Source organism: Lutra lutra, chromosome 6, assembly GCF_902655055.1.
Source record: "Lutra lutra chromosome 6, mLutLut1.2, whole genome shotgun sequence".
Taxonomy (NCBI): Eukaryota; Metazoa; Chordata; class Mammalia; order Carnivora; family Mustelidae; genus Lutra; species Lutra lutra.
This window is the reverse complement of record NC_062283.1, coordinates 141,500,275-141,526,815: the sequence shown is the minus strand read 5'-3', so window position 1 is coordinate 141,526,815 and position 26,541 is coordinate 141,500,275. Positions and strand designations below refer to the sequence as shown.

At 42.1% G+C, this 26,541-nt stretch overlaps 1 protein-coding gene across 1 annotated transcript in view; it reads left to right on the top strand.

The window, feature by feature from the left end:
- Nucleotides 1–26,541, top strand: part of LOC125101693 (uncharacterized) — an 88,756-nt gene that overhangs the window by 30,389 nt on the left and 31,826 nt on the right. The window contains exon 3 of the mRNA XM_047732028.1: nt 23,828–23,921. Coding sequence (XP_047587984.1) covers nt 23,828–23,921 — 94 coding nt within the window. The remainder of the gene's footprint in view (nt 1–23,827; nt 23,922–26,541) is intronic.

Genomic DNA, 26,541 nt, shown 5'->3' with positions numbered 1-26,541 from the left:
ATAGCTGCATTGGGAGGTTGATGCCCTTGACCGTAAGGTCAGGCTTTAGAGTTTTGAACTCTTCAAGAGTATTTTGAAGTCATTTTGGCAGAGAGCTAAAGTTTTTAATTTTTATGTTTTGGACTAGCTCTTTGGAAAGCTATCTGTTGTTTTTCCTTCGGACTCCATGCAGAGGCAGCATAAATGTTTCCCTTCTTGAAAACCAGCTGGTGTTCTACTTTAGTAGACATCACCCCAGATCCCAGAAGGAAGGAATTGTTTAGAACTGAGAGCGGGCCATACAGATACAGCGTATCCTCTCTAGGCCATGCAGCATAGGGTGATTATCCTTATCCACACAGCAGGCTGTGGTGGGGGTTGATTTTCTCAATGGCTGGTCCAACCTTCTGGCACTCCTCTGGGCCCCACTTACGTTTAGTCCTATTTTACTGATGAGGAAATTGAGCCTCAGAGAGTTCTATAAATCGCCCAAGGTCAAACAGAGTGTGATAGAACCCTATGAGTCGAGTTTAGCTCCACATGCCATGTTTTCCATTGTGTCACACCGACTCTCATAACCCTGTGCCAGGACTTTACCAGCTGGTGGGAATTTTAAGTCTTTATCCCACATGAAGAAAACTCTAACCAGATATAGAGTGACTCAGAACAGAATAAGGTGAGTAAATATTGAAGTGGGAATGGTGTAAAGGGGTAGGATTACAAGTCCAAGCAGCTCAGATTCTGGGGTGGCTGTTTGGTCTTCGATAAGTCACCTAACCTAATTAGCCTCAGTAACCCCCCACCCCACTTGTTAATTAAAGCTGTGATTAATAGTAATAGAATATACTAACATTTTCTGATTCTTACCAAGAAAATTTGGAGGGAATAATCACATGAACTTGAAGGAGGAAGTGATAGAATGGGGGAAGAACATTTCAGATTAGCGGAATAACTTAAGCTCAGAGATGAGTTCAGATAAGCTGCATTTTGGGGGCAGTAATAGACCACCACACAGTCACTCATAAAGCGAGGCACAGTGCTTGGACAGCAAGTGAGAGAAATGCTGATGTAAAAAGTATTTGGAGACCACACTTAGCCCGCTCACTGTTCTAGGTCACTGTTTTGTTTTGTTTTGTTTTGTTTTGTTTTTTTAAGATGTCAATAGTAAGGGGCGCCTGGGTGGCTCAGTGGGTTGGGCCGCTGCCTTCGGCTCAGGTCATGATCCCAGGTCCTGGGTTCGAGCCCCGCATCGGGCTTTCTGCTCAGCGGGGAGCCTGCTTCCTCCTCTCTCTCTGCCTGCCTCTGTGCCTACTTGTGATTTCTCTCTGTCAAATAAATAAATAAAATCTTAAAAAAAAAAAAAGATGTCAATAGTAAGTCTGTATCTATCAGTAATTAATATAGATGTAAATAGATTACATTTTCCAATCAAGAGGCACAAAGTGGGTTTCTGGATAAACAAGGCCTACAAGAGACTCACTTCAGCTTCAAAGACACACACAGGTTCAAAATAAAGGGATGGGGAAAATATTCAACACAAATTAAAACTAATAAGAACAGGGAAAGAGAAAGAAAAGGAAGGAAGGAAGGAAGAAAGAAAAAGAAAGAAAGAAAAAAAGAATAAATGCTCTCTGGCTTCAGCTTCTCAGATATTAGCCAGTCTCCATCAGTTGACCAGAATCCACTGGCTGTGAACAGAGGGCCAGCCCTCCTTCAGAATAATTCTCTTTTCTTTCTCTGCCAAACCAGCTCCACCAAAATCTCTGCCATTTTCCTGAGCTCCTTGGCCTTCTCTTCGGCCTTTTCAGACCTTTAGGTCAGTCTGTCCTTGAATCCATCATCTGGATTCTGATCATGATTCAGGGTCCTCTTCTCCTCTTTTTGTCCAGTTAAAAGCTTCCTTATTATCAGTTTGAGAAGGTGAAGTGGAAGTTTAGTAATTCTTTTTTTTTTTTTTTAAAGATTTTATTTATTTATTTGACAGAGATCACAAGTAGGCAGAGAGGCAGGCAGAGAGAGACGGGAGGAAGCAGGCTCCCTGCTGAGCAGAGAGCCCGATGCGGGGCTCGATCCCAGGACCCTGGGATCATGACCTGAGCCGAAGGCAGAGGCCTTAACCCACTGAGCCACCCAGGCGCCCCGGAAGTTTAGTAAATCTTAAGGTATAATGACATAGTTGGGAATACATGCTAAATGCTACAGAGAAGGCTTTTCTTACTGACAAGAGATCAAATGTGTGCTAGGAATTTGGGGAAACTCCTGCACATGAGCTGGGTTATGAGGTTTGAGGTTCTCTCTCCTAGTATCTTTGTTGCTCATTCAGTTCTATTCAAGCACAATTATGAAGGGCTGATTATACATCTGATATTATGGATAAAAGCAGCCCACAACCTCATGACTAATGAAGTAAAGGATACGCAACTCCTAGAGAAGCAGTATGGATAGAGAAACATGTGTAGAGAAACATGGACGGGCCTATGGGATGTGAGTGATTATAGAAGGCTGGAGGGACTGGGGAAGACTTCCTACCAGATGGGATAGTTGAACTCTACCTTGAAAGAAAAGAAGAGGAGGGAGGGAAGACAGCAAGCCAGATGAAGCGAATAGAATGAGGAAAATCATACAAGCATGACATACACAAGGTGATCTGGGAATGACAAGACCCAGTGGACAAGGCAGAGCAGTCCATGGAGAGTTGCAGAAGAACAGAGCTGAACATGAAATAAGGTCTCATAATGGCTCTGCATGTTCTGAGAAAAAAAGTTTCTGAATTTAAAAAACATGTTAATTACTATACCATCTCCTGAGACTTAGTGTGGGGTTCTGGGAATGTGTCTGGGTTTGTTGGAACAGTTACACGTCAGAAAAAATGGAATGAAGTGACTGATTGAAATCAAATGGATAACTGAATTCATTTATTGAAGTGAATTCATTTACTGAAAACTTTGAAATAAAATTATATTTAAAAAAATGAGTTCAGGTTTAGTCAGAATGATCAGAGACTGATTTGGTAGTTCAGGAAATAAGAAGTTGGCTTTTATCTTGTTCTGTGTTGAAATCTTGTTAATTAGACTTAAATTAAAACTAATTAAATGGACATGCCCTACTTAAAGAAAGACACACTTAAGTGATGGGTGTTTCTTAGAATGAAGTTGGGTTAGTACTATTGTTCTTGGACTTGCAAGGTTGAAGTCTGTCCCCTTAGAAAAATAACTCAATAAACATCTAAAAGGTGATTCATTGTTTAAGAGTTGACATGTGCATTTTTTTTAATTTTTTTATTTTTTTCAGCATAACAATATTCATTATTTTTGCACCACACCCAGTGCTCCATGCAATCCGTGCCCTCTACAATACCCACCACCTGGTGCCCCCAACCTCCCACCCCCCACCCCTTCAAAATTCTCAGATCGTTTTTCAGAGTCCATAGTCTCTCATGGTTCACCTCCCCTTCCAATTTCCCTCAACTCCCTTCTCCTCTCCATCTCCCCTTGTCCTCCATGCTATTTGTTATGCTCCGACATGTGCATTTTTATGTTTATCTGAGGGCTCAAAAATTATTTACTTGACTTGGTTAATTCACTCAATGACTATTCATTCATCAAGCATTTATACCGAGTCCTTAGTAGGTACTGTTGGTAAGAGGAAGAAATTCATAGACTCTCTATAGTTAGGATATCATGAATTTGCTTAGAAATCTCAACAGAAAGATAAAAAAAATTAAGGGACACTTGGAAAGAGTTACTCATAGTATAGTTGACATACAATATTACATTAGTGTCAGGTATACAATATAGTGATTCAACATTCATATATGTCACAAAATAACATGGTAACTGTAGTTAACCATCTGTCACTGTATAGATTTCCTAGGCTGTTCTTTTTAATCCCTGTGACTTATTTTATAACTGGAAGTTTATACCTCTTAATCCAAAATTAAGGGACACTTAAATATATGTGAGTGTATACAAATTTTATTTTATCAACCACATATATAAATGTGAGAGGGACTGGGAGAAAGAATCACCATCCCACATCATATTCCAAGATAAAAATCTGAATCATTCTTAGTTTTTTTTTCTCCTTCATTTGTCTCCAAAACACCATATTCAACCCAGCATTCATTCAGTCTGTCACCAAGATATCCTTAGTCTACTGCTGAAGTATAATCTGTGTGTGTGTGTGTGTGTGTCCGCGTGTGCATGTGTGTGTGTTTCTTTCCTGTCATCTCTGCCTTTGGCTTCTTACCCAGATCAGTGGTTCTCAAAGTATGTTCTTGAGATCCCTGGGGTCCCTGAAACCATTTTGGGGGGGTGGTCTGTGAGATCAAAATATTTTCATTGTAATAGTGAAACTTTATTTTCTTCATACACTCTTTTTCTTTCTTAATGTTTTCTTAACACTTCTTTCTTTCTTTTTTTTTTTTTTTGGATTTTATTTATTTGTTTGTCAGAGAGAGAGCACAAGCAGGGGGAGCAGCAGGGCAGAGGGAGAAGCAGGCTCTTTGCTGAGCAAGGAGCCAGATGTGAGACTCAATCCCAGGACCCTGGGATCATGACCTGAGCTAAAGGCAGATGCTTAACTGTCTGAGCCACCCAGGCATTCCCATGCACTCTTATTCTTTAAGGAGTACAAAGTAGTGTTTTTCAGAAGCTACAGAAACTATGATGATGCCACATTTTTGATGGCTAGTGGAATATATGCTTATGTGTTCTTGTGTTTTAGAATTTCTCAGTTTTAATTTGCACCACAGTAAAAATAGATACATATAACCCACGTAAATGAAAGCTCCTTACTGTCCTCAGTAATTTTTAAGAGGGTCATGGGGTCTTGAGACCAGTAATGTGAGAATCGCTGGCTTGATGAATGCCTCACCTAAGAGATCTTCCCACTTCTCATGCTTCTCTAGTCTCATCCCTTCCCCTGAGCATCTCACTGTATCCTCCATGCAGGCCATGGAGTCACCTTTCTGAAACATAGGTCTTATACTTGCCTTGAACTCAGAAATTTCCAAAGGCTTCACATCTGACACCACAGACTAGTAGTAGAAGGCTGTCACAATCTGGGCTAAATCTTCCTTGCCACGTTATACAATACCACCATTCCTTCCCACCATATACCATACTGCACCCTCACCATTTAGCACTAAAGATGGCTAAAGACAACAATTCAATGAGAATGCCTTTTTAATTTTTTGTTTATTTATTTTTTAAGCAGGCTCCACACCCAGCATGGGGCCCAATGCGGGGCTCAGTCTCAAAACCCTGAGATCATGACCTGAGCCAAGATCAAGAGTCAGATACTTAACTGCGCGAACCATCCAGGCACCCTGAGAATGCTTTTTTAATACCTTCTTAAACAAAATGAGCCATTTCCTTGTTTATTACAGCTCTACTCATAATAGCCAAGATGTGGCAACAACCTAAACGTCCATTGACAGATGAATGGATAAAGAAAATTTGGTATAAATACAATGTTATATTATTCAGCCTTAAAAAAGAAAAAAACTTCAATATGTGATAATATGGAAGAACTTTTTGTAAATGAAATACTCTATTAAGATTTTATTTTTAAGTAATTTCTATACTCAGCATGGGGTTTGAATTTACAATCATGAGATCAAGAGTTGCACACTCTACTGACTGAGCCTGCCAGGCACCCCAACATGATTGAACTTTGAGGACATTGTGCTAAATGAAAGAAGCCAATCAGAGAAGGGTAAATACTGCATGATTTCACTTATATGAGTTATCTGAAATCAAATGTATGGAATCAAAGAGTGGAAGGGGACTTGTCATAGGCTGGAGGAAGAGGGAAATGGGGAGTTACTAATCGACAGGCATACGTTTCAGTTAAGCAAGATGAGTAAGTCCTAGAGATCTTCGGTACAACTTTAAACCTGTAGCCAACAATACAGCACTGTACACTGAAAAAATGTGTTAAGAGGTTTTAGATCTCATGTTAAGTATTCTTACCACAACAAAATAAAATAATAAGGGACACCTGGGTGGCTCAGTTGGTTAAGCAGCTGCCTTCGGCTCAGGTCATGATCCCAGCGTCCTGGGATCGAGTCCCACATCGGGCTCCTTGTTCTGTGGGGAGCCTGCTTCTCCCTCTGCCTCTGCCTGCCACTCTGTCTGCCTGTGCTCGCTCACTCTCTCTCTCTCTGACAAATAAATAAATAAAATCTTTAAAAATAAAATAAAATAAAATAAAATAATAAAATCTTAAGTTATTGCCAAATAAAAAAAGACCAGCTTCAGAATCTATATTCCCAAAGTATAGTGATTACACTTTTGTCATTTATCATAGTTTGACTTGTCTAGTGACAGGGTAGACATGTCCTCACAGATGCTTAGTACATTTTCTTGAAAGTACTTTGTTGAATAATGAAGGGATAAATCCTTGCAATAACTAGATTCTGTTATCTGCTTATGAAAGCATTTTGTAGTAGGCACAGATTCTGTGATAAGGTTATTAAGACTGATTATTGAACCTATTTACCTTATGAGACATAGAAGGACATTAATCTCATTATTTATAAACATGTCTTTGTTTAAAACAGCATTACTCAGTCTGATTACTCACTTTGTTTATCAAATTAGGTCCTAAATGTCTTTGATCTTTTTTCAGTACATTCATCCTGAAAGCATTAAGATTTGCCACCACTAAGGTTGTTAAAAGGAATTGTGTCATATGGCTCTGGACTTAATTACAGCTCTGTTCCGTTCCATTCAGTAGGTGCTTATTGAGTTAGCAGCTCTGTAGGTAGCTGCAATGGAGACAAGTGAAACAAGGCTCCTGTCTGTGAGAAGCTCACAGGATAATATGGAAAACATAGATAAACACATAAATACCACTCATCATGATAAGGGCAATAATAAGGGAAAGCCGTAGGACACCCCCCAAAATGAAATAATTCTCTCTTGGGTTGCTAGTGACGAGATGATAAGGAAAAGTTTTTCAGGGAATGTGTTCCTCAAGCTAGGCTCTTGGGGATTTGGAACTTTTTCAATGGATGGGTGAAGGTTTCAGGGAGAAGGACACTTGTCTTAAGGGAAGTGGTTTAGAAGAAATTGTTGGAAGGGAATGAATAGCAATGAGTGTTGAGAGCTTGGCAGGGCCTGGATGGTGAAGGTCTCATTATTCATGTTTGGACTTGATTCTGTGAGTGCTAAAGGATTCCGAGTGAAGAATTCTAAAATTATTTGGAATAATAACAGCAGGATTGAATTAAGTGTGTGCCTGCCAAGGGTACTACTTTGGAGGGCCCACAGTCATTTGAGTATTTAAGTTTTGGTATATTTATTTTGGAAAATCAACTACAGCACTTTAGATCTTATTTCATATAATACATGTTTTTAAATAGGGTAATTTCTTACCCTAAGGCTTTCATTCATTTTGCAAATATTTGTTGACCTCTTACCATGTATCAGACACTCTTCCATGAACTTGGGAAACATCAGTGAACAAAACAGATAAAGATGTCTGTCCTCATGCATTGCCTATTCTAGTTTTCTCAATCCATGGTCTGTCTTGAGGATTTGTGTGAACACACTATGCAAATATTTGGATGGGAAGGGGATGGTGTCCCTTTTTCCTAAGGAACTCCTTCCTGAGAGTATGCTTTCAGGTGGGTGGTGGGTGAAAAAGACAGTGTGGCAAGCCAGGAGGTCAATGGGCTACAACAGGCATTTGCTTTTTCTCCTAATCCCTTCACCAGTGATTTCAAATATAAAAAATAGTTCTTGTTGTTGTTAGAACAGTTTGAGATTTGCAGAATAATTGAGAAGATAGTATAGAGAATTCTCATGTAACCTTACCCAGCTTCCCTTATTATTAACATCTTACTTTATGAGTGTGGTGTATTTTACAATTAATGAACCAATATCAATACTATTACTATTCATTTAAGTTCTTTATTCAGATCTCATTAGTTTTTATGTAATGTCTTTTTTCCTATTCTAGGATTCCACCCAGAGTGCCTCATTAAATTTAGGGGGGCGCCTGGGGGGGCTTAGTTGGTTAAGCATCTGCCTTCGGCCCAGGTCATGATCCCAGGGTCCTGGAATGGAGACCTGAATCTAGGCTCCCTGATCGGGGGGAATCTGCTTGTCCCCCTCTCTCTGCTGCTCCCATTGCTTTGCTCTCTCTCTAAGTAAAGAAATAAAATCTTAAAAGAAAAAAAATGAATGCCTCCTTTCATTTAGTAGCCATCTCTTAGGCTCCCCCTAGCTGGACAGTTTTTCAGCTTTCCTAGTTTTGGAGAGTTTTGAGTAGTACTAGTGAGGTGTTTTGTAGAATGTCCTTCCGTTGGGATTTGCTTTATGTTTATCTCATTATTAGATTGGGTTATATTTTTTTGGAAGGAAGACCACAGATGTGAAGTACTGTTCTTACGAGATCATATTGAGGGTACATGCTGCCATCATGACTTAACCACCGTTGGTGTTGACCTTGGTCATCTTGCTGAGCTAGTGTTTGTCAGAGTCTTCGCAGTGGAGTTACTCTTTCTCCTCCACCTGTCCACACTGTCCCCTTTGTAAGGGAGGTCAGTATGAGCAGCCCACACTGAAGGAGTAGAGAGTTATGCTTCACTTTCTTGAGGGTAGGGTATGTACATAAATTACTTGGAATTCCTCACAGGAGATTTGTCTCTTCTCCCGCATTTATTTATTTATCATCAGTGATTTTTTTACAATTATCATAAATCACATACTCCGCAAACAGATACTTACTGGATGCCTGCTCTATGCAAGGCATTAATGAGACATTTAAAAAAAAGATTTATTTAAGAGAGAAAGAGCATGGCCATGTGTGTGTATGAGTGGTGGGGAGAGGCAGAGAGAAGGGGGGAAGGAAAGAATCTTAAGGACTCCCTGCTGAGCACAGAGCCCCTCTAGGAGATCCCACAACCCTGAGATCACTGCCATGACCATGATCATGCTCTTGGTCAAAATCAAGAGTTAGTCACTTGGGCACCTGGGTGGCTCAGTTGGCTAAGTGCCTGACTTTGGCTCAGGTCATGATCCCACGGTCTTGGGATTGAGCCCCATATCAGGCTCCCTACAGGGAGCCTGCTTCTCCCTCTCCCTCTGCCTGCCACTCTCCCTGCTTATACTCTTTCAAATGAATAAAAAAAAAAAAGTTTTGGTCACTTAACCAACTGGGCCATCCAGGCGCCCATAATAACATATTTTTACTGAACAATATTTATTTTGGTTTTCTCAGAAATAACTCCTTAGACATGGAGAAATCTGATTTCCTGCTTTGCCTCTGACGTTCCCTTCCTAGGAGGCTTCATGCAAGTCATTTCACATCCAAGCCTCCGTGTCTTCTTTTGGAAAATTAGATGGTTGAAAAGGATGAATTTGAACATTTTTTTTCCAGGTTAAAAAAAAATCATAGGATTATATAATATAATCATAGAAACAGGCTTCAAATTGTATACAAAAGGGAATTATTAATATCTGTAGTGGGCTGGCCCACCTCAAATGAAGTCTCTGTGTAAAATCTTCCTTGTCTCTTGCCTCAGGGAATGTATCTTTTGTCTGGTATCTTATTTTCTTATGACTCAGAGTTAAAATATATTTACACAATGAAAATATCAAATGGATGAAGTTAACTTTGTTACTAGTATATTGTATGACCAAAAAAAAAAAAAAAGACCATTAGCAAATGACTGATTTATGGATTTAATAGAAACCACTGCCTATGGAAAAAGTAACATGGAATAAAAACAAAGCAAAGGAGTTTGGAATTTATTCTAATCCCAGATTGAGGTTGTACAGTCAAGGAAAGGCTCATGTGGACTCTTCCTTGCTATAATCTCTGTTGGGAATAAGATACACAGGAAAAAAAAAGGTGAGAAAAGCTGATGAAACTTGAGGATGGGAAGCACTGTTTAGGTTTGAGAGAAAAATATAAACATGCATTACTTGCTTCTTACAATGTTCCTCTTTGGCTGAAAGAAAGGAAGCTCTAGGGGCTTCGTTTTAGAGAAAAGGGGAAGTCACTTTTTTTCTACTCCTGCCCTTTGCAAACTTAATCAGGCATTTCTGGGCAGCTGGAGCCTTTCTTTTCACTGATTAATGTCTTTTAATGCATTTCTTGCAAATGCTATTATGGATGTTCTTTCCAGCATTTTCTGGGAGGATTTATTCTTGTAAATTCAATAGTTGTCAAGGTAAATTGTAGTTTAATGTAATTTGAAGGCCCAAGAACTCCAGGCCAGGCCTTACCCCATGCTCCCCTCCTATTGCTGGAACACAAGGAACATTGTACCTGCCTATTCCTGAATGACAGAGATGTCCTCTTGAGGACTCTTCCAAGCCTGCATTTCCTGCGGTGGCAGATCCAAAGCTCTTAAGGTCAGCACTGAGGTGACGCAATCAGTGTCAAGTTTTCCGAGTGCGTAGGACATGCAGAGTGCTATACTGAGCATTACGGAGGAGAGCTGAGTAAACTAGAGTCCCCAGGAACTTAACAGTTTTGTACAGGAAGCAGACATTTAGAACAAGTTTAATTCAAAGCAGCCTAGGTGGAGGCTCAGTGAGAGCCTACTACAGCTTCCCTGCAGACTCAGGGGCCCTCCTGTGCCTGGAAGCAGCCATCGAAAGAGGTGGGGAAGGGAGAGGAGGAGATACTGAAAGGAGCGCTGACTGATGCATGTTTTTCCATTTGGCAATAGTTGTGGGGACACAGAAAGGTGACTCCAACCCCTTAACACCAGCACAGGCCCTTTTCAGCTTTGTTTTTCTGTCCTGTAGCCTCCAGGCTCAGAACCAGCAGCTGCTGGAGGAGGACTGAAGATAAGGGGCTGCCACCGTCAGACCAGGGAAAGTCCCTGGCATGTCTGTGTGTGAGGAGCACGTCAGTGTCTTTCAGACAGAGTCGGCAACTGGGTGGTGCCCCCGTTTTGGCCTGTGAAGAAGAGGCCGTCTGTGCTGAAGAGCAGTAAATTGGCCCCTGACTTTGCATGGGAGGGGTGGGTGTGAATGATTGGGAGAAGCAGGCTGTCAGCTAAGGGCTCCTGAGGCGGGGCACCTGTTTTTTTTTTTTTTTAGGGAGCCTGGGTGAGAGGAAGGGGCTGGCATCAGGCTCAGGGCTAGGTGATTTGCATGACAGCTAATGTATTGAGATTGGTGTTAATATTCCCATTGTACTGATGTAAAAACAGGAGGTTCTGAGGCCTTAAATAAGTTACCTTAGTTCCCAGAGTTAAGGACAAAGACAGGATTAAAAGCAGAACCTGTCTAAAGCCATAACCCCGTGCTTTTTCTGTTGCCTGCATTGCTTTCAGTGCTGACTATTCTGTATTATTCAAGTGTTGCTTAAACAGCCCTCTCAGTCCTGGAACGGGAAGGCCAGTGGGGGAGTTTCTTCCATTTATCTACCTGATGTGCAGTAGCAGTTTGTTTATGGGACATTCATTTTTTTAAGGTTAATAGGAATGATCTCTCTTCAGCCTGTCCCCTAAAGGAGTGCCATGTCAATATGATCACTCACTTCATTTGAATATCAGCATGTCCTCCCACCCTGCCATTAACTAGTCAAGAGCTGTGATGATCTGAAGTTCATCCTCCTTCCAAGTTAATGTTAGCCTGTTAGGGTTTTGTGGCTAATGGTAGAAGACATGAAGCCCCATTACAATTCGTGCAAGGGAGTTTAGACTGACCTACTGACCTTTAGTATCATTGACAATAGCTGCAGATGGCAACAGATGGGCTAAGAAGCAAGCCATATTCTCAGTGAAGGGGTATCCTGTGATGTCAGGCCCCGTAGAATAGTTCAGGAACAGCCATGTCCACATGAGTCTTTCTGTTTCTATAGCCCATGGATGGGTGGAAGTCAAGGTCTGACATAGTCAATTTGCCAAGAGCAGAGGACGGTAATACCAATACAGTATGGCTTCTTTTACTATAAGACAAATGGACCACTTTTGGCAGGAGTTACAAATCACAGTGTTAGCTTCCGCATTATTTTTTTTGTTGTTGCATGGATGGTGCATTTTGTTGTACGAATGTGGATGCATGGCCATGGCCATTGTAGTGATAGATCCAAGTGGCCATGGTGGCAATCTGAAGGGTGTAGCCTTGATCAGCAGCTTGATTCTATTTGGTCTCATCAGAAAATGGGCCCCTGTGGCTATTGTAAATAATGCTGCAATAAATATAGGGGTCCATATATCTTTTCAAATTAGTGTTTTCATTTTCTTTGGATAAATACCCAATAGATTTACCCAATAGATCCACAGTTGCACCAATCTGCATTCTCACCAGTAATGCACAAGGTTCCTTTTTCTGCACAGCCTCACCAGCATTTGTTGTGTCTTATCTTTTTGATTTTAGCTATTCTGGCAGGTGTAAAATTATATCTAATTGTGATTTGCATTTCCCTGATTATTAGTGTATGTTGTGATGTTGGGCATCTCTTGCCATCTGTATGTCTTCTTCTTTTTTTTTTTTTTTTTTAAAGATTTTATTTATTTATTTGACAGAGAGAGATCACAAGCAGGCAGAGAGGCAGGTAGAGAGAGAGGAGGAAGCAGGCTCCCTGCCGAGCAGAGAGCCCGATGTGGGGCTCGATCCCAGGACCCTGAGATCATGACCTGAGCCGAAGGCAGCGGCTTAACCCACTGAGCCACCCAGGCGCCCCATCTGTATGTCTTCTTAAGAAAAATGCCTATTCAAAAAAAAAAAAAAAAAAAAGAAAAGAAAAATGCCTATTCAGATCCTCTGCACATTTTTAATCAGTTTTTTTTTTTTTTCTTTTTTGGTGTTGAGTTGAAAGTTCTTTATGCATTTTGGGTATTAACCCATTATTGGATGAATGATTTGCAAATATTTTCTCCCATTCAGTAGGTTGCCTTTTTGTTTTGGTGATGGTTTCCTTTGCTGTGAAAAAGCTTTTATATGTTGATATAGTCTCAATAGTTTATTTTTGCTTTTTTCCCCCCTTACCTTGGGAAGCACCTAGAAGAATGTTGCTATGCCAATGTTAGAGAAATTACTGCCTGTGTTCTTTTCCAGATTTTTATGGTTTCAGGTCTCACATTTAGTTCTTTAGCCCATTTTGTGTTTATTTTGTGTTAGGAAGTGGCCCAGTTTCATTCTGCATGTGGCTGTCCAGTTTTCCTAACACTATTTACTGAAGACTGTCTTTCCCCCATTGGATAGTTTAGCCTCCTTTGTCATAGATTAATTGACCATGTAATCATGGCTTATTTTGGGTTTTCTGTTCTGTTCTGTTGATCTATGTGTCTCTTTTTTATGGCAGTACCATACTGTTTTGACTACTATAGCTTTTTAGTATATTCTTGAAATCTGAAATTATAATACCTTCAGCTTTGTTCTTCTTTCTCAAGACTACTTTGGGTATTCACTCTTTTGTGATTTTATACTTATTTTAGTATTCTCTGTTCTGGTTCTGCGAAACATACTGCTGTTATTTTGATGGGAATTGTACTGAATCTGTAGATTGCTTTGGGTAGTATGGACATTATAACAATGTTGATTATTCTAAACCATGAACACAGAATATTTTTCCATTTGTTGGTGTCATCTTTAATATCTTTCATCAGTGTTTTATAGTTTTCAGATGGCTTTTCTTTTTTAGAGTTATACCAGCTGGCTGCCCAGTACAGATGGTGATGATGCACTTGGGAAATGGCATGACTAAGCCCTAACTTCCTTTTCCCCTTGTAGAATTTTATAGTGTTTTTACTGGACCACCCAAAAAGCAGGTTGTTGTGGCGGGGCGGGGGGATGATGTTTCAATAGCACCTTTCTGTGTTCCCCACCCCTTGAATAGGAGAATCGCTCTTATACTTAAGGAGCAGGGGAATGCAAATGTGTAACACACCATCTCCAAACACATTCAGATGTGCAAGCTATAACAATACATTGAATCAGTCCAGAGGTTGTCACCCACAAAATCCTCTAATTTCACTTCCCCAGTGTCCAAAATCCATAAGTTGAAATTGGGACTGTTTCCCATTCTGGGAATGTGGACAAAAGAGTCTAAGGTGTGTGTGAGTTAGGGGCTCTGGCAACAGCAGCCCGGAGATCACTGCCATCCCCCTGAGAATAAAAGGATTAGAGAATGGATAGGAGGCCAGCCTGTGGGCAAAGTGGGGTGGCTTTTTCCTCCCATGACTCTTGCTCCAACTCCAGTGCATGGGTTCTGGTGCTGCCTCCTTCCTCAAGTACCTCCCGGCAGTGGGTGGGTGTCTGGGTCCACACGCCCCATTTTTTCTGTGCCCGTGCCTGTGCATGTTGCCATGGTCTGTGGTACCTTTGGCTACCATCACACCGGGTACTCCATCCTTGCCGAGGGCCACCTGGGGCTGCAGCAGGGTCTGGGCATCTGAGCCTGGCTAGCTTTGCTCTGTGGGGCCAAGATCTGTATCCACTTCTAGTTTTGAGCAGCTGCTTGCTTCTGGCTCAGAAAGGACAAACTTCTGATGTTTTGATTCACCCAAAACTATATGATGAATGGCAAGGTCCTCATTGCTACCATCATTTTTTATAGTTTGGGAATTTCTTCACTCAGAAGCTACAACCATATATCGTCTCAGCCATGGGTTTGCTGCCTCGTCATCGTATATCTCTTCCTCGATTTGCTTGAGGAGAGTGAGTGAACAACAACCAAGGGGGGCGTTTGGGTGGCTTGGGTCAATTCTGCTTCTCACTGCTTAGCCTCGTTAGCATGTAGGATATTTGGGAAACCTTACTTCCTTGCTTGCCTGTGCTTGGGAGCATTGACTATTTTGCAGAGTGTTCTCATATCCCAAACCCAGCCCACAGGGCCTTTGTCCTCTTCTTCCAGCACGTCCTGTTCTGTTAGCATCCCATCCTCCTCACCAACCGGCTGTCACTGGGCCAGTGGGTCCATGCAGAGTGCTGACGGGGAAACTAAAGAGAAGAAAGCCCCTCAGGAAGGTCAGGTACTTTAGAGGTGGTATGACGGTCAGCCCTGCTTTGAGCTGTGCAAAGACACTGATATAAGGGCGTAGGACTGACACATTGCACAGGGAGGTGAGAATCAGGACTAGTCATGTATTATAATTTTGTCCTGGCACCATTCTCTTTCATCCTTCCTTGATCAAAACTGACCTTTTCCCTGGCAGAGGCCACCCTAAATTATTCTGTTGGGTTCCTTACGTGTGTTAATAACTGGTAACTTTTTGGCAAACACAGCAGGTGGTAGAAAAACTATTTGGGGATGATTTTTTGGGAGTCATTTATTTAACAAAAAGTGTCAGTATCCTAGTAGGTACTCAGTACTATGGCAGATGTTGGGGATACAGGGGTGAGTAAGGGGTGGACCTTGCCCTCAAAGAGCTTAGAGCCCATGAGGAGAGATTCTGGTGAAGATGGAGAGTTGACTCAGGCTGTCAGAGGCTCTACCCGTACCCACTCTGTGCTCCCCAAAATAGCCAGAGACAGACCAGTCCCTGGGATGGAATTGGAGTGTCAGGCACATCGTCATTCTCTCAGTCACATCTTACTTCATGGAGATGTATTGGACAGTGTTTACAACAACCTCAAAAATGTCGTCCATTATGATGAAATGGGTAAGAGTCATTACTATTTATCTTCTTATTCGGGAAGTCCAGGAAGTCAAAGGAAGTGTTTACTGTTTGAATGGAAAAACAGGGAGGTATCCTCAACGACAGCCAAGACAAGAAGCAATTATAGAAGTCCTGCGCCCGTGAAATAAAAACATTCCACCACTGCCTTGTTTCTCTTCCACACTGAGAAATTAAGTTTGAAAACTGACGTAAATATTGGTAATGCCGCTTTGATGAACCTGAATTCCTCACAGTGAGGTTAATGAGGCAGTGATGAAAAACAAACATTCTCTAGGCTGCCAGCAAAGGGAGGGTGATGGGATTCCTTCATCTGGCAGTGTTCCCATGTTCGCAGACTCGGACTGGTCACGGAGGAGGTGGTATATTCGGTCCAGAATGAAAACTTCCAGAAGAAACCAGGAAGTGATCCAGATGACACGCAGTCTTTTACCTTATCCTTTGTCCAGCTGCACTGGCCTACTTACTGGTCCTTCCGCATCTTCCTCCGAGAAGTCTCCATATACGCTGTTCCTACTGCTCCGGATGCCCTCTTACCCACACTCTAGTTCTGCCTGGTAAAGGTCTTTTCATCTTTCAATAGTTGAGGAAAGTTTCATCTCTTCACTGAAGCCATGCCCTAATACCCCAGGTAACAGACTCGTGAGTCAGAGGCAACTCGATTAAAATCCTGCTTCTGCTGCTTGCTAGCATGAAAGCAGAACAGGTCACAGTGGGAACAAATACTTAAATTCCTCAAGTTTCTTTTTTAAAACTTGGAAAGCAGATAGAACACCTCCTGCAGAGGGCTGTTGTAAGAATTAGTGAGATGCCTTCTGAAAAGCTCCTCACACAGAGCAGGCGCTCAGTAAAAGCAAGCTCCTGGCCTCGTGTGACGTGAGATCGTAGCAGCTCCCTGACTTCTCTGTGTTAGCATAGGTCTCATTCCACAGTGATGCTGACTGTCTCTTTTCCCCAACTGAGGGCAGTATCCTTGAAGATACGCAATGTGTCTTATTTTTGTCTTTGAATTTTCTGCAATATGTAGGAAAATATTTGCAGGAGTAGGGACTCAGTAAATGTTTAACGAATGAAGAAAGAGTAAGTTAATAATTTAATAAATGAGTAATTAACCAATATTCCTTAATTCGGTAATCTTTAAGCTGTTGTTTTCCAGGGAAGTATTAAACTCTTGCCCTTAGGAGCCACATGGTGGTGTGTGTATGTGTGTGTGCGTGTGTGTGTACACATGTGTGTGTGTACATAAGTACACATGCACATATATGGGTGCTAAGGATTGCACCTTTAGAAAATGAGGATAAAGGCTGTTGGTGGATTGGACAGTTAACATTTATTAGGGATACAGATGTAAGGAAAGGCACATGTGTTTTTATGGTTGGGCTGGCGTTGCTTGAAGGTGATGGTTTTCAATCCGATTCTTACGACATGTATTTATTATTAGGAGAGGTGTTTGGTTCTCACAGATATTGGGGGAGTGAGCCATGACAATGAGCCCAGGCTTTCCATGACTAAAATTTAATTGCCTTGTATATCGAGTAGGAATACTTTAGACTGTTGATGTCTACAATGGGTTGGCGACTCGTGGTCTCTTATTTATTTACTACACTAGATCAAGATTAGCTGGGGCATGTAGTCTAGGATGATTTTTTTTTTTTTTTTTTTTTTTTTTTTTTTTTTTTTAAAGATTTTATTTATTTATTTGACAGACAGAGATTACAAGTAGACAGAGAGGCAGGCAGAGAGAGAGAGGGAAGCAGGCTCCCCGCTGAGCAGAGAGCCCGATGTGGGACTCGATCCCAGGACCCTGAGATCATGACCTGAGCCGAAGGCAGCGGCTTAACCCACTGAGCCACCCAGGCGCCCTAGTCTAGGATGATTTAATGGTTATTTCATACTCACCTTTAATGAAGTATCCCCATCCTTCCCATACTCACTTGACAGTGAATAAAATATATCACAATAATTTAATTCCTTTAACCTACTAGAGGGAAAACTCAGGTTCTCCAACACCTAGAGAGGGTCTGGCACATTGGCAAGCATCCGTTCACTAGTTCATTCATTCCCATTAATTTAGTAAGCATTGATCGAGTCTACTGTGTGTCAGTCACTTTTTAAGGTAGTAAGCATATAACTGAACAAAGCAGCTAAGTTTAGAGTTAAATATATTTTACTGAGAACATACTGGGTTCCAAGCATTATGCTACACTCTGGAGATCTACCAAGAGAAAATGAGAAAGTCCTGGCTGCACAGAGTATACATGACTGAAGAAATATATCCACAGGCGGATGGAATGTGAGTTTTGTAGAAGAGGGTGTTCTAGTTCCTAAGTGTTATACTTAAGAATCATTGCCCAGCCTTGTATGGTTGCTTTAAGTTTCCACTTTCATCCCTAAGTCATGCACTAGGTGCCACATAAAAGAGTTTTCCATCTGCTTACAACTTTAATTTTCAAACAGTTGCCTTGAACTCTTCCATACATTGCATTCTTTTGTCCCTTTGGATTGCCATTTTTTAGATTACCTTGGAATTTTGAACTTGGTGTTCTGGCTGTGGGTTCTTCTGGACCACAGTCAGAGTTTTTCTCTCATCTGCTTTTGTCCAGACTGTCCCTGTTCAGCCAGACCCAAGACTGGGATGCCCCAGTTGACAGCCATTTTATGGGGTCACCCCAAATCCAAGAGTAGGATTCAAACGACCCACTTTATTTCAAACCTTGTTTCTCAAAATCTTTCTCAAATATATGTATCCATTTCAGCCTTATGTATATGCAATATATTGAGTTGAATCTTTCTTTAATACTAAAGGTCTCATATTGCTTTGGAGCTTATCAGTGGGATGATGATAGATATCAGAGCTTCAGGGAGACTAAATAGAATGCGAAAGCTGACTTCATAGGAAATGAGCAACATCACGTAATACATGACAGATGCCAAAGTAGTGACTTGGGTAGTAGGTACTGTCAGAATTCAGAGCTGTGAGAAAGATCACTGCCCAATGGGGAGGAATTTGAGCTGGGCCTTGAAGAAAAGTTGGGATTTCAGTGGGAAGCCAGGAGGGGCAAAGCCACAGGGCAGGGTTGACGGTATGAACAAAGACCCAGTGATGAGAGGCACTTGCATCTGGATAAGATCAAAGAGCTTCACTTGTATCAGGTGGTCCTTGTGTTACAGTAAAATTTGAGTTCCCAGATAAGAATAACCGGCACCTTTCTGAAGACCTAAGTTGAAAAGCAGAAAAAGAAATAATGGTTCTTGCAGGCAGTTTGTTGAACTCTGTAAAGCTTGAATCAGTTTTTGTACTGCTAAGGAGAGGCGTGCCCTTCGTTAGAGATTGGATATTTTATGGTTAGCTTCTCTTCCAGGAAAAAGAATTCTCTTTGATTGCTTTACTCAGGTCCTGTGAGGCCTCCTCTGGAGAATGCGTCTTTGTGGATAATTTCACTCACTGCCCGGTCAGATTAAGACCTTCTACTGTACATAATGACATTTTCCCTGGACTGTTGCTTCTGTGAACTCCGTTGTGACAGCTTATATTTAAAAGGTGAATTTATGTAAACTGTGTGTCTGATGGGATTTTGAAGTTTGGTGCGAAACGGGTTCAGTCCAGCTGTGACTCACAGGGTTTTGATTCTCTACAGTTTTGCAGTAATTAATTTATTATATTAATGCCAAATGATTTCCAGTTATGTGCCTATGAAGTGTGAAGTCTGGTGGTTGGTACCTGTTTTCTGGTCTGCAGGGTACACTTCTACCACGGAGGGACAGGAAAGGATCACTACTGAGATGGGGGTTTGCCTGGGGTGTTCAGAGGAGAGTAGGTGATGCGAACCCCAATTATGGGTATTGAGAGGCCAAGGATGTGTCCAGGAGGATAGTGCTTGGTGTTTAAGTGCTGAAACAGGGCATACATCAAAAGGATAGGAGTTTGCAGGGGGAGGAATGGTTGTTATGGGCAGTTCTTCTATAAGTGGCTAGTGCCATGGTGCTTGATGCCTGGTATATGAGGTAGCGAGGCCCAAAGGAACCACACTAGGACTGGACTCCATTCTCTCTTAGGGTGGTCTGGTATGGGTACGAGGGGGGGGCTCTGTGTAAGAAACTTAGTTTAGAGGTGTAGAAGACGTTTCAGGGAAAGTCAGGGTTGGAAGGTAGGTGACTCAGCCATCCTCTGAGCAAGGAGCATGGGGCCAGAGGTTCTCAGGGGAATATGCGGTTCGTGATCCCGCATGGTTGTGGAACCTGGGTGACAGATGTCAGGCATATTTATTTGTGTGAATGGGGTGTTAAAGAGTGATCTTGAACTGCAAGATCTTGAACTTCACTCAAGTTTCTTTTGGCTTCATGCTAGACACAGGCAAGTGGGCTCAAGTGACATCAGGTGTTTTTACTTGTTTTTGTTTTTGTCTTCATAGTGTGTTTAAGGTAACAGAAGTCCCATTGGCCCCTTGTGCAGGAAGAAAATTTAATTTCAGTGAAAGTTATTGCCACCACATTGAAGCCCGGAGAGCCACCAGGAACCCGAAACCGCTCCCTCAGTCTCTCAGGGGATGCCCTGTCTCTTGCTTCTATTTCTATGTATCAGATGCATTCTCCTCGTCAGTGGACTTTCTCTGCTTTTTCATCTTGTAACCAGCCAACTTGGCTGCCAGCCCTGATGCTGTATCAGGTCATCGCTGGCTGAGGCTGCCTGTTAGTTCACATTTTTCCAAGGGAGAAATCACTTGGCTGCTGGGAAGCCATTGAATTGGCTGGCTTGGGATCAAGTGCCCAGCCTCAATCCAGTCATACACGGGGTGACATAGATGTAGCACTGTACCTCCCAGAGGCTAGAATCAATGGTGAAACTGTGTAGTCACAGAGCTCTGCGTCTGGTATGCTGTGGAGGGTTAGGCTTGGATTCTGATTGTCCCCCTGGGAAACAGAGTGACAGAGGCTGGTGCTAGCATGGTAGGTCTGACTGAGAAAAATACAGTGTCTTAGCTGTAGGATGAGGAAGGGACTCATGTGGAAATCTGTGGCTTCAGGATCGCTGGCAGGAGCAACACTGCTGCCCCCTCATGTTGTCCCACCCTGTCTTTGGTCCTGGTGAGTGCCCTTCCCATTTCCTTATACTCTGAGGTAACTCTCGTGTTGTGGATGGCACTCCCAGAGCCTGACAGGAGATAGAATTGGTCTTATGGAATCAGAAGGCTTGAACCCTATCCCAGTTAGCAGAGGCGTGGGGTGGCTCAGTCTCTGTGGTTTTTCAGTTCTGAGTGGGGCTAATGGTCTCTAGGTTCTGTGTCGAGGAAGCTCTGAAAGGCCATGTGATATAGATAATGACATAGATGATCTTGCTTTGAGAGCGGGTGATGGCCTGGCTGTCTTGACTTTTGAGTAGGTGAAGAAGACAGACAGGGACAAGAACACAGATAGCGTCCCTCTACCACCACTCTTCTCTTCCCACCCTGATTCTCTCCTTCCCTGTAGGGGCCTCACAAATCAGTGCACATCTTCCAGCCGCCATGTTCCAGTCACATATGTGCTCCTCTCAACGAGTCACCCACTGGCCATCCTTCAGTGCTGAGCATGTGCACCCAATGGTGCAGTGTTTCCTCCCTTAGCAAAAAACTTGCATTGGTCCTAGAAGTGGTCATTTGGGTAGGTCGTTCTGAGTCCTGGATGCACAGAGCATAGTCTAGAAGGGGTGAATGGTATGTGCCCAGAGTGGGGAATCAGGTGAGCCTGAGTGGTCCCTCCATCACCTCGCCTGAAGAGGAGAAGTGTGGCCAGATCAGGGGCAGAATGGACCCTGTAAAGCAGAGACACCTGTACCTGGGCTTCTGGGTAATACTACTTATGGTATACAGCACGGAATTACTCCCGTGAAAGAAGGGGCTCACTGGATTTGGTGTTGCTGTTTTGAGTGGCTCCAGGGAGGCAAACAGATCACACAATTATCAAGCTCTATGGAAATCCTGTTTCTAAGCCCAAGTCCTCTTCTCCCTGTTCTATGGCACAATTGTTCTTGGCAAGGTCCATTGAAATAAATTTGTGTACCAGATTTATTGGTTTTTGGTGGCTCTTCTCAACCCTTACCCCTTCCTTTTCCTCCCAACCCCTGCCTGCATCTGTTCGGGTGAATTCCCCAATTTGGCAGGACCTGCTTCTTATTACAGAAGTAAAAGGTAAAAATTAGTATTTGTTTTCCTAGCCTCCTGCAGCTGGGGAATATAACCTACGCTGCGTCAGCCAAGTAGACACAAGTGCCCCGAGTGGAGTCTCCCAACCAGTGTGCTGTGACATAGCAGAAGACCAGGCCTAGGTGATAGGAGTGTTGAGATATGACTCTTCAGTCCTTGGGAATGGCTGGTAGGGACTGGAGTAGGCAAAGCTCCTGGACATGCAACCCCTAACTTTTAGCATCCTCCTGTACCTCAGTGTAGTCTCAAAACCCTCATTTTCTGTAGTACCGTGGCATGCAAAAGACCGGGAAACGCAAGATTAGGAAACTGAACCAGGAGCTGGTGACACAGTGATGGAGACCTTGGCAGCTTTCTTCTCTGGCATAATGGTGGTGGCCACAAGATGCCATGTCACGAGCTGCCCTAGGCTCAGCGTTTTCTCCTTGGACCGTGTCTGTGACATCGTTCTTTATTCCTTCAGTTAATGGTTTTTGATTTTTAATGAGGTTATTTTCTGGTTGAGTCCATCAAAGTTATATAGTAGCTATACAACCCTAGCCAGTCTAACAGCTACAGCACAGGAGTGCTATGGAGGGGGAGCTGGTTTTTCTCTTCGTTCCATGCCGGGGTGAATGTGAACCACTTGGACCCTTCGTTGGACACAGATATTCCTGGAAAGGTCACGCAGTATTAAAATTTAGAGCTTGAAGGGGCTTTGAAGATGCTTTGTCATGCCACAAGAGGCCCAAATGAAATGACTTGAAGGCTCCTGTAGTTACTTCCTGGAAGAATCTAAGAACTGTGCTTTTCCACAGTTTCCCATCATTAAAAGGAAAAGTTGGTTGTTTGCTTTCTTCCCCCCCAGAGCCAGTGCAATCCAAACCAAGGGTCAACTTTGAGCATTTTTTTTTGTTTCCAAAGTTAGAGTTATCATTCAGTTAGATAAAGTATTGATGGGGGTTACTCAATAATGGACAGCTTTGTGGAAACGAGGCATTCCACTTGGAGATAGTTTGATTTATTTCTATTATCTGAGCGGGTCTTTCCTTTAGCGATGCCATGTCTCACTTTTTAATAAAAACTTGGACCATTTCAGGGTCTAGCTGTTCCTGGCATTCGCTTTTCCATAGGAAAGAATGCTTTTAATGGCCTTAAACTAAAGCAAATGCTTCTTCTCCTTATGCTTGTTAAACAGGCCAAATATGTTCTTTGCTCTCTTGGAATTTTCTTTTCTTTTATTTATTTATTTTTTAATTTGAAAAGTGTGCCAGACAACTAAGCAGATTGCTGTGTATGTTTCACATGGATTAGCAAGAAACCTGAGTGCTTCAGGCCTTTTAAATTAAGCAATTAAAAAAAAAAATACTTGAGAAGGATCACTTCTTAAAAGTTTTCTTTGTTTCTTCTGTTTTGTTTTAAACCACATGAAAAATGCCTGGGGAGGGGAGTTGTGGAGCTGGAGGGGCTGACGGGAGATAATTACCGGGGGCGGGGGCGGGGTGGGGGGGATCTTTTGGGGGTCATGGGTAGGTTCATTTTCGTGATAGGAGCCAAAGGATGTCAAAACTGATTAAAATGTACACTTTAAGCTTGTGCAGTTTATTCTGTGTTAATACCTCAACAGAGTTGTTTCTTCAAAATAAAACAAATGCAGCAGCAGTTCAGAATCCTCTGTAAAAGACCCAGAGCTGGGAAGGCGGGGAGCCAGGGGTTAGAAGCTCTGCGGAGTGTGCTATTCACTGGCCAGAGGGGATGAGGGAAGCGCTATTAGGAGGAGGCTGCCCACGCCACCGCCACCAAGCAAACACTCTGTTCTCCTGAACAGCGTTTCCTGAGGCCCCTCCAGGATCTGCTCTCAGGAAGCTCTTAGCCCTGCACTTCCCGAGTGCCTTCACCATCTCCACTTGAGGTTGTAGAGGGGCCTTCCTTATGTTTTTAAAAAATTAATTATGTTCCAGAGCAATGCAGCCGGGATTTATGTTTATTAAATGTAGTCCTGGAATTTTTCTGAGTGTTCCCGGAACTTATAAATTTTAGCTCCAACTCGTACCTCTAATTTCCAAGACACTGCTCAAATTGTTATGTTTCACAGGAATTCACTGGAATTCCACAGGATCAGCTGCTTGTGCAGAGTCAATGGAAGAGCCTCGAAGCAGACGGTGAATTCCTGCTGCAACCGGTTGGAGGTAGGGTGACCGTATAATTTATTAGCTAAACAGAGACATTTTTTAGAGTGAAAAAAGCCACTATAGGTATTTGGGTTGACAGCACAGACATAAACAGGGATTGTGCCTGGTAAAGCAGGATATCTGGTCACCCTAGTTGTAAGACTCCTTGACCTTTATTATTACATTTTTTTAAAGATTTTTTTTCCCCGAGAAAGAGAAAGAGAGAGAGAGGGAGTGAGGAAAGTGAGAGTTCGTGCAGGCAGGGGAGGGGCAGAGGTTAGAGGAAGAGAGAGAATTTTAAGCAGGCTCCATGCACAGCGCGGTACCCCAAAGATTTTTTTTTTTTATTCTTAAGTAATCTCCACAAACAGTGTGGGGCTCGAACTCACAACCCCAAGATCAAGAGTCGCATGCTCCACTGACTGAGCCAACTGAGCCAGGTGTCCCAGACCCCTTGACCTTTATAAAAGTAGACATCAGTGTGTGCTAGGGAGCATAAGAAATGTTCACAGGGACAAAGGGGCCAAATGAGAGTTTGCCCATTGGACTCAACTCACTTGGAGCTGGAGAGAGAATTGGGGGTGGGGATTCCTCACTCCAAAGGATTCTGAGAATGCAGTTTGGCTCCTGGTGACTCTGATCCGTTGCTCCTCATGAGCCCTTTCTATTTTTCTTTGACCCTAGAAGCATCTGAGTGATACTTGGGCCAGTATCTGCACAATGGCAACATATCAGCCCCTCATCTTTGAAGAAAACATTGGTTAGGACAAACAACTTTTTTTTCAGGTTAGCTTCCTGCATCTGTCATGATCTTTGCAGCTTAGAAAGCAGCAGTTAAGCAGACTCTTTTGATTATTTGGGTTTTTTTTTAATGACTTTTTTTTATAGTTTGCATTTCCTTTTTCTGCACTCTTAAAGAATTGCCATTAGACCTAAATAGCTAGAATTTTGAAAATGAAAGCATAGACCATAGTGTCAGAGATGGGAGAATTAGTGAAAGGTTCTCAGTATGAAAAAATCTTTAATATCCTGCCTGGGTATTCAAGTGACGGGATGTTTCTTGGATAAGCTCTCATGAGTCTACAATAATTAGTTTTTTGTTTTTTTTTTTTTTACATCATATTGAACCCAGCAACCTTTTCCCAACATGGTGGTGTGCAAGGCTCTATATACAGTTTAGTCTTGCTTGTCTTGTTAGCCTCATCTTTCATTCCTTGCTTAATTTACACCTTATGTTCAGAATATTAACCTCCTTATAGTATGTCCAGCACCCCACACAGAAGACTTCAAAGATTTTAAGAAGAGTTCTTTATCTCCAAGTCCTTTTTATTTCTATGTTCTCTCTGGAGAATGTATTTCCTTCTCTTTCCTCACTCAGTGGTCAGTGCTTCCAGGAAGCCCCCTGTGACTCGTTACTCCTCGCCAGGCTGCATTAGGATTCCTTTTCTTTTGTTCCTTAATATGGTTGCAACTCCCTTTCATAAGTGATATATTATTTTGTAACGATAAGTTTACGTATTTGTGTCTGACATACAGTGAACAAGCACGTACAAAAAACTGAACCTGGTGTATAATATTCTCTCTCTCTCTTTCTCCCCTTCTAACGGCCAGCACAGTTGACACAGTGAAGGTGTTTCCAGGGCCTAATGAAATTGTACATGAACCTGAGAAAACAACCAGCTGAAACATTTCCAAGAAAGACAGGTGTGCAAACGATTCCTGCTGAGCGTAGGTGCAATGCTGTTTACATTACTGCTCTTGGGCTGAGCTTTGCTTTCCCCGTTCCTCAGAGTCAATATGTGTGCATACGAGATAGAGACAGATGCACAGAATTTAAGTGCGGTGGTGCTATCATCAGATCAGAAGAATACAGGCTCTGTTGACCCCACCGTATTGGATCTATTTTTAACTCTGTTTATTTTATGTCAGCTTTGGTTTTCTTGGAACTGAGAAATACCACATATTTAACTGAATATTTTTAAGGAAAATAGTGGTAATATAATGAGTAGGAAATGTTACTTCCAAACTCCTATTAATGAGTGTGCAAGATCATTTTTTCCAATATCCTTTTTAACTGAGCAAACGTTGGACACTTCTGGATAGCGTTTTTATTCCTGAAGGAGTAACTCACTGCCATTAGGAAGAGTCTCAAAAGACTGAGGGAGAAAATAATTAGGAAGGTTTAAATATATTTTGTTTTTATTCTTTCTGGAATCTTGGTGATTATTATTTGTTCAGATGGTAAATTTAAAATCATTATGATTCCAAAAGCTGAGAGTCAGGACTTGAAGTTTGTAGAATCTGTTCCCTAAATTAATGTCACTAGAAAGTTAGCAAAAAGTTAATCTACCCCTCAAATTTCTGAATGGAAGAGAGAATGTTAAGCAGTCTAATCTATTTATTAAATGCTCATGAATATAATTATTTTTTAACCAATGGAATTTGAGATGGCTAGAGCATTTAACCCAAAATTCCAGGTGAATTGTTCAAAACACAAATGAGTAACCGGACAATTGAAGGCGGCCCTGGATATAGCATTCAAAGCAAAACAGAGTTGAGTTTTGCCAAAGTTCTGTAAAAGCTCAAAGCTTAGGAATTACCAGTGCAGTGTGCAAAAAGGAGAAAGCATCGGGCTTTT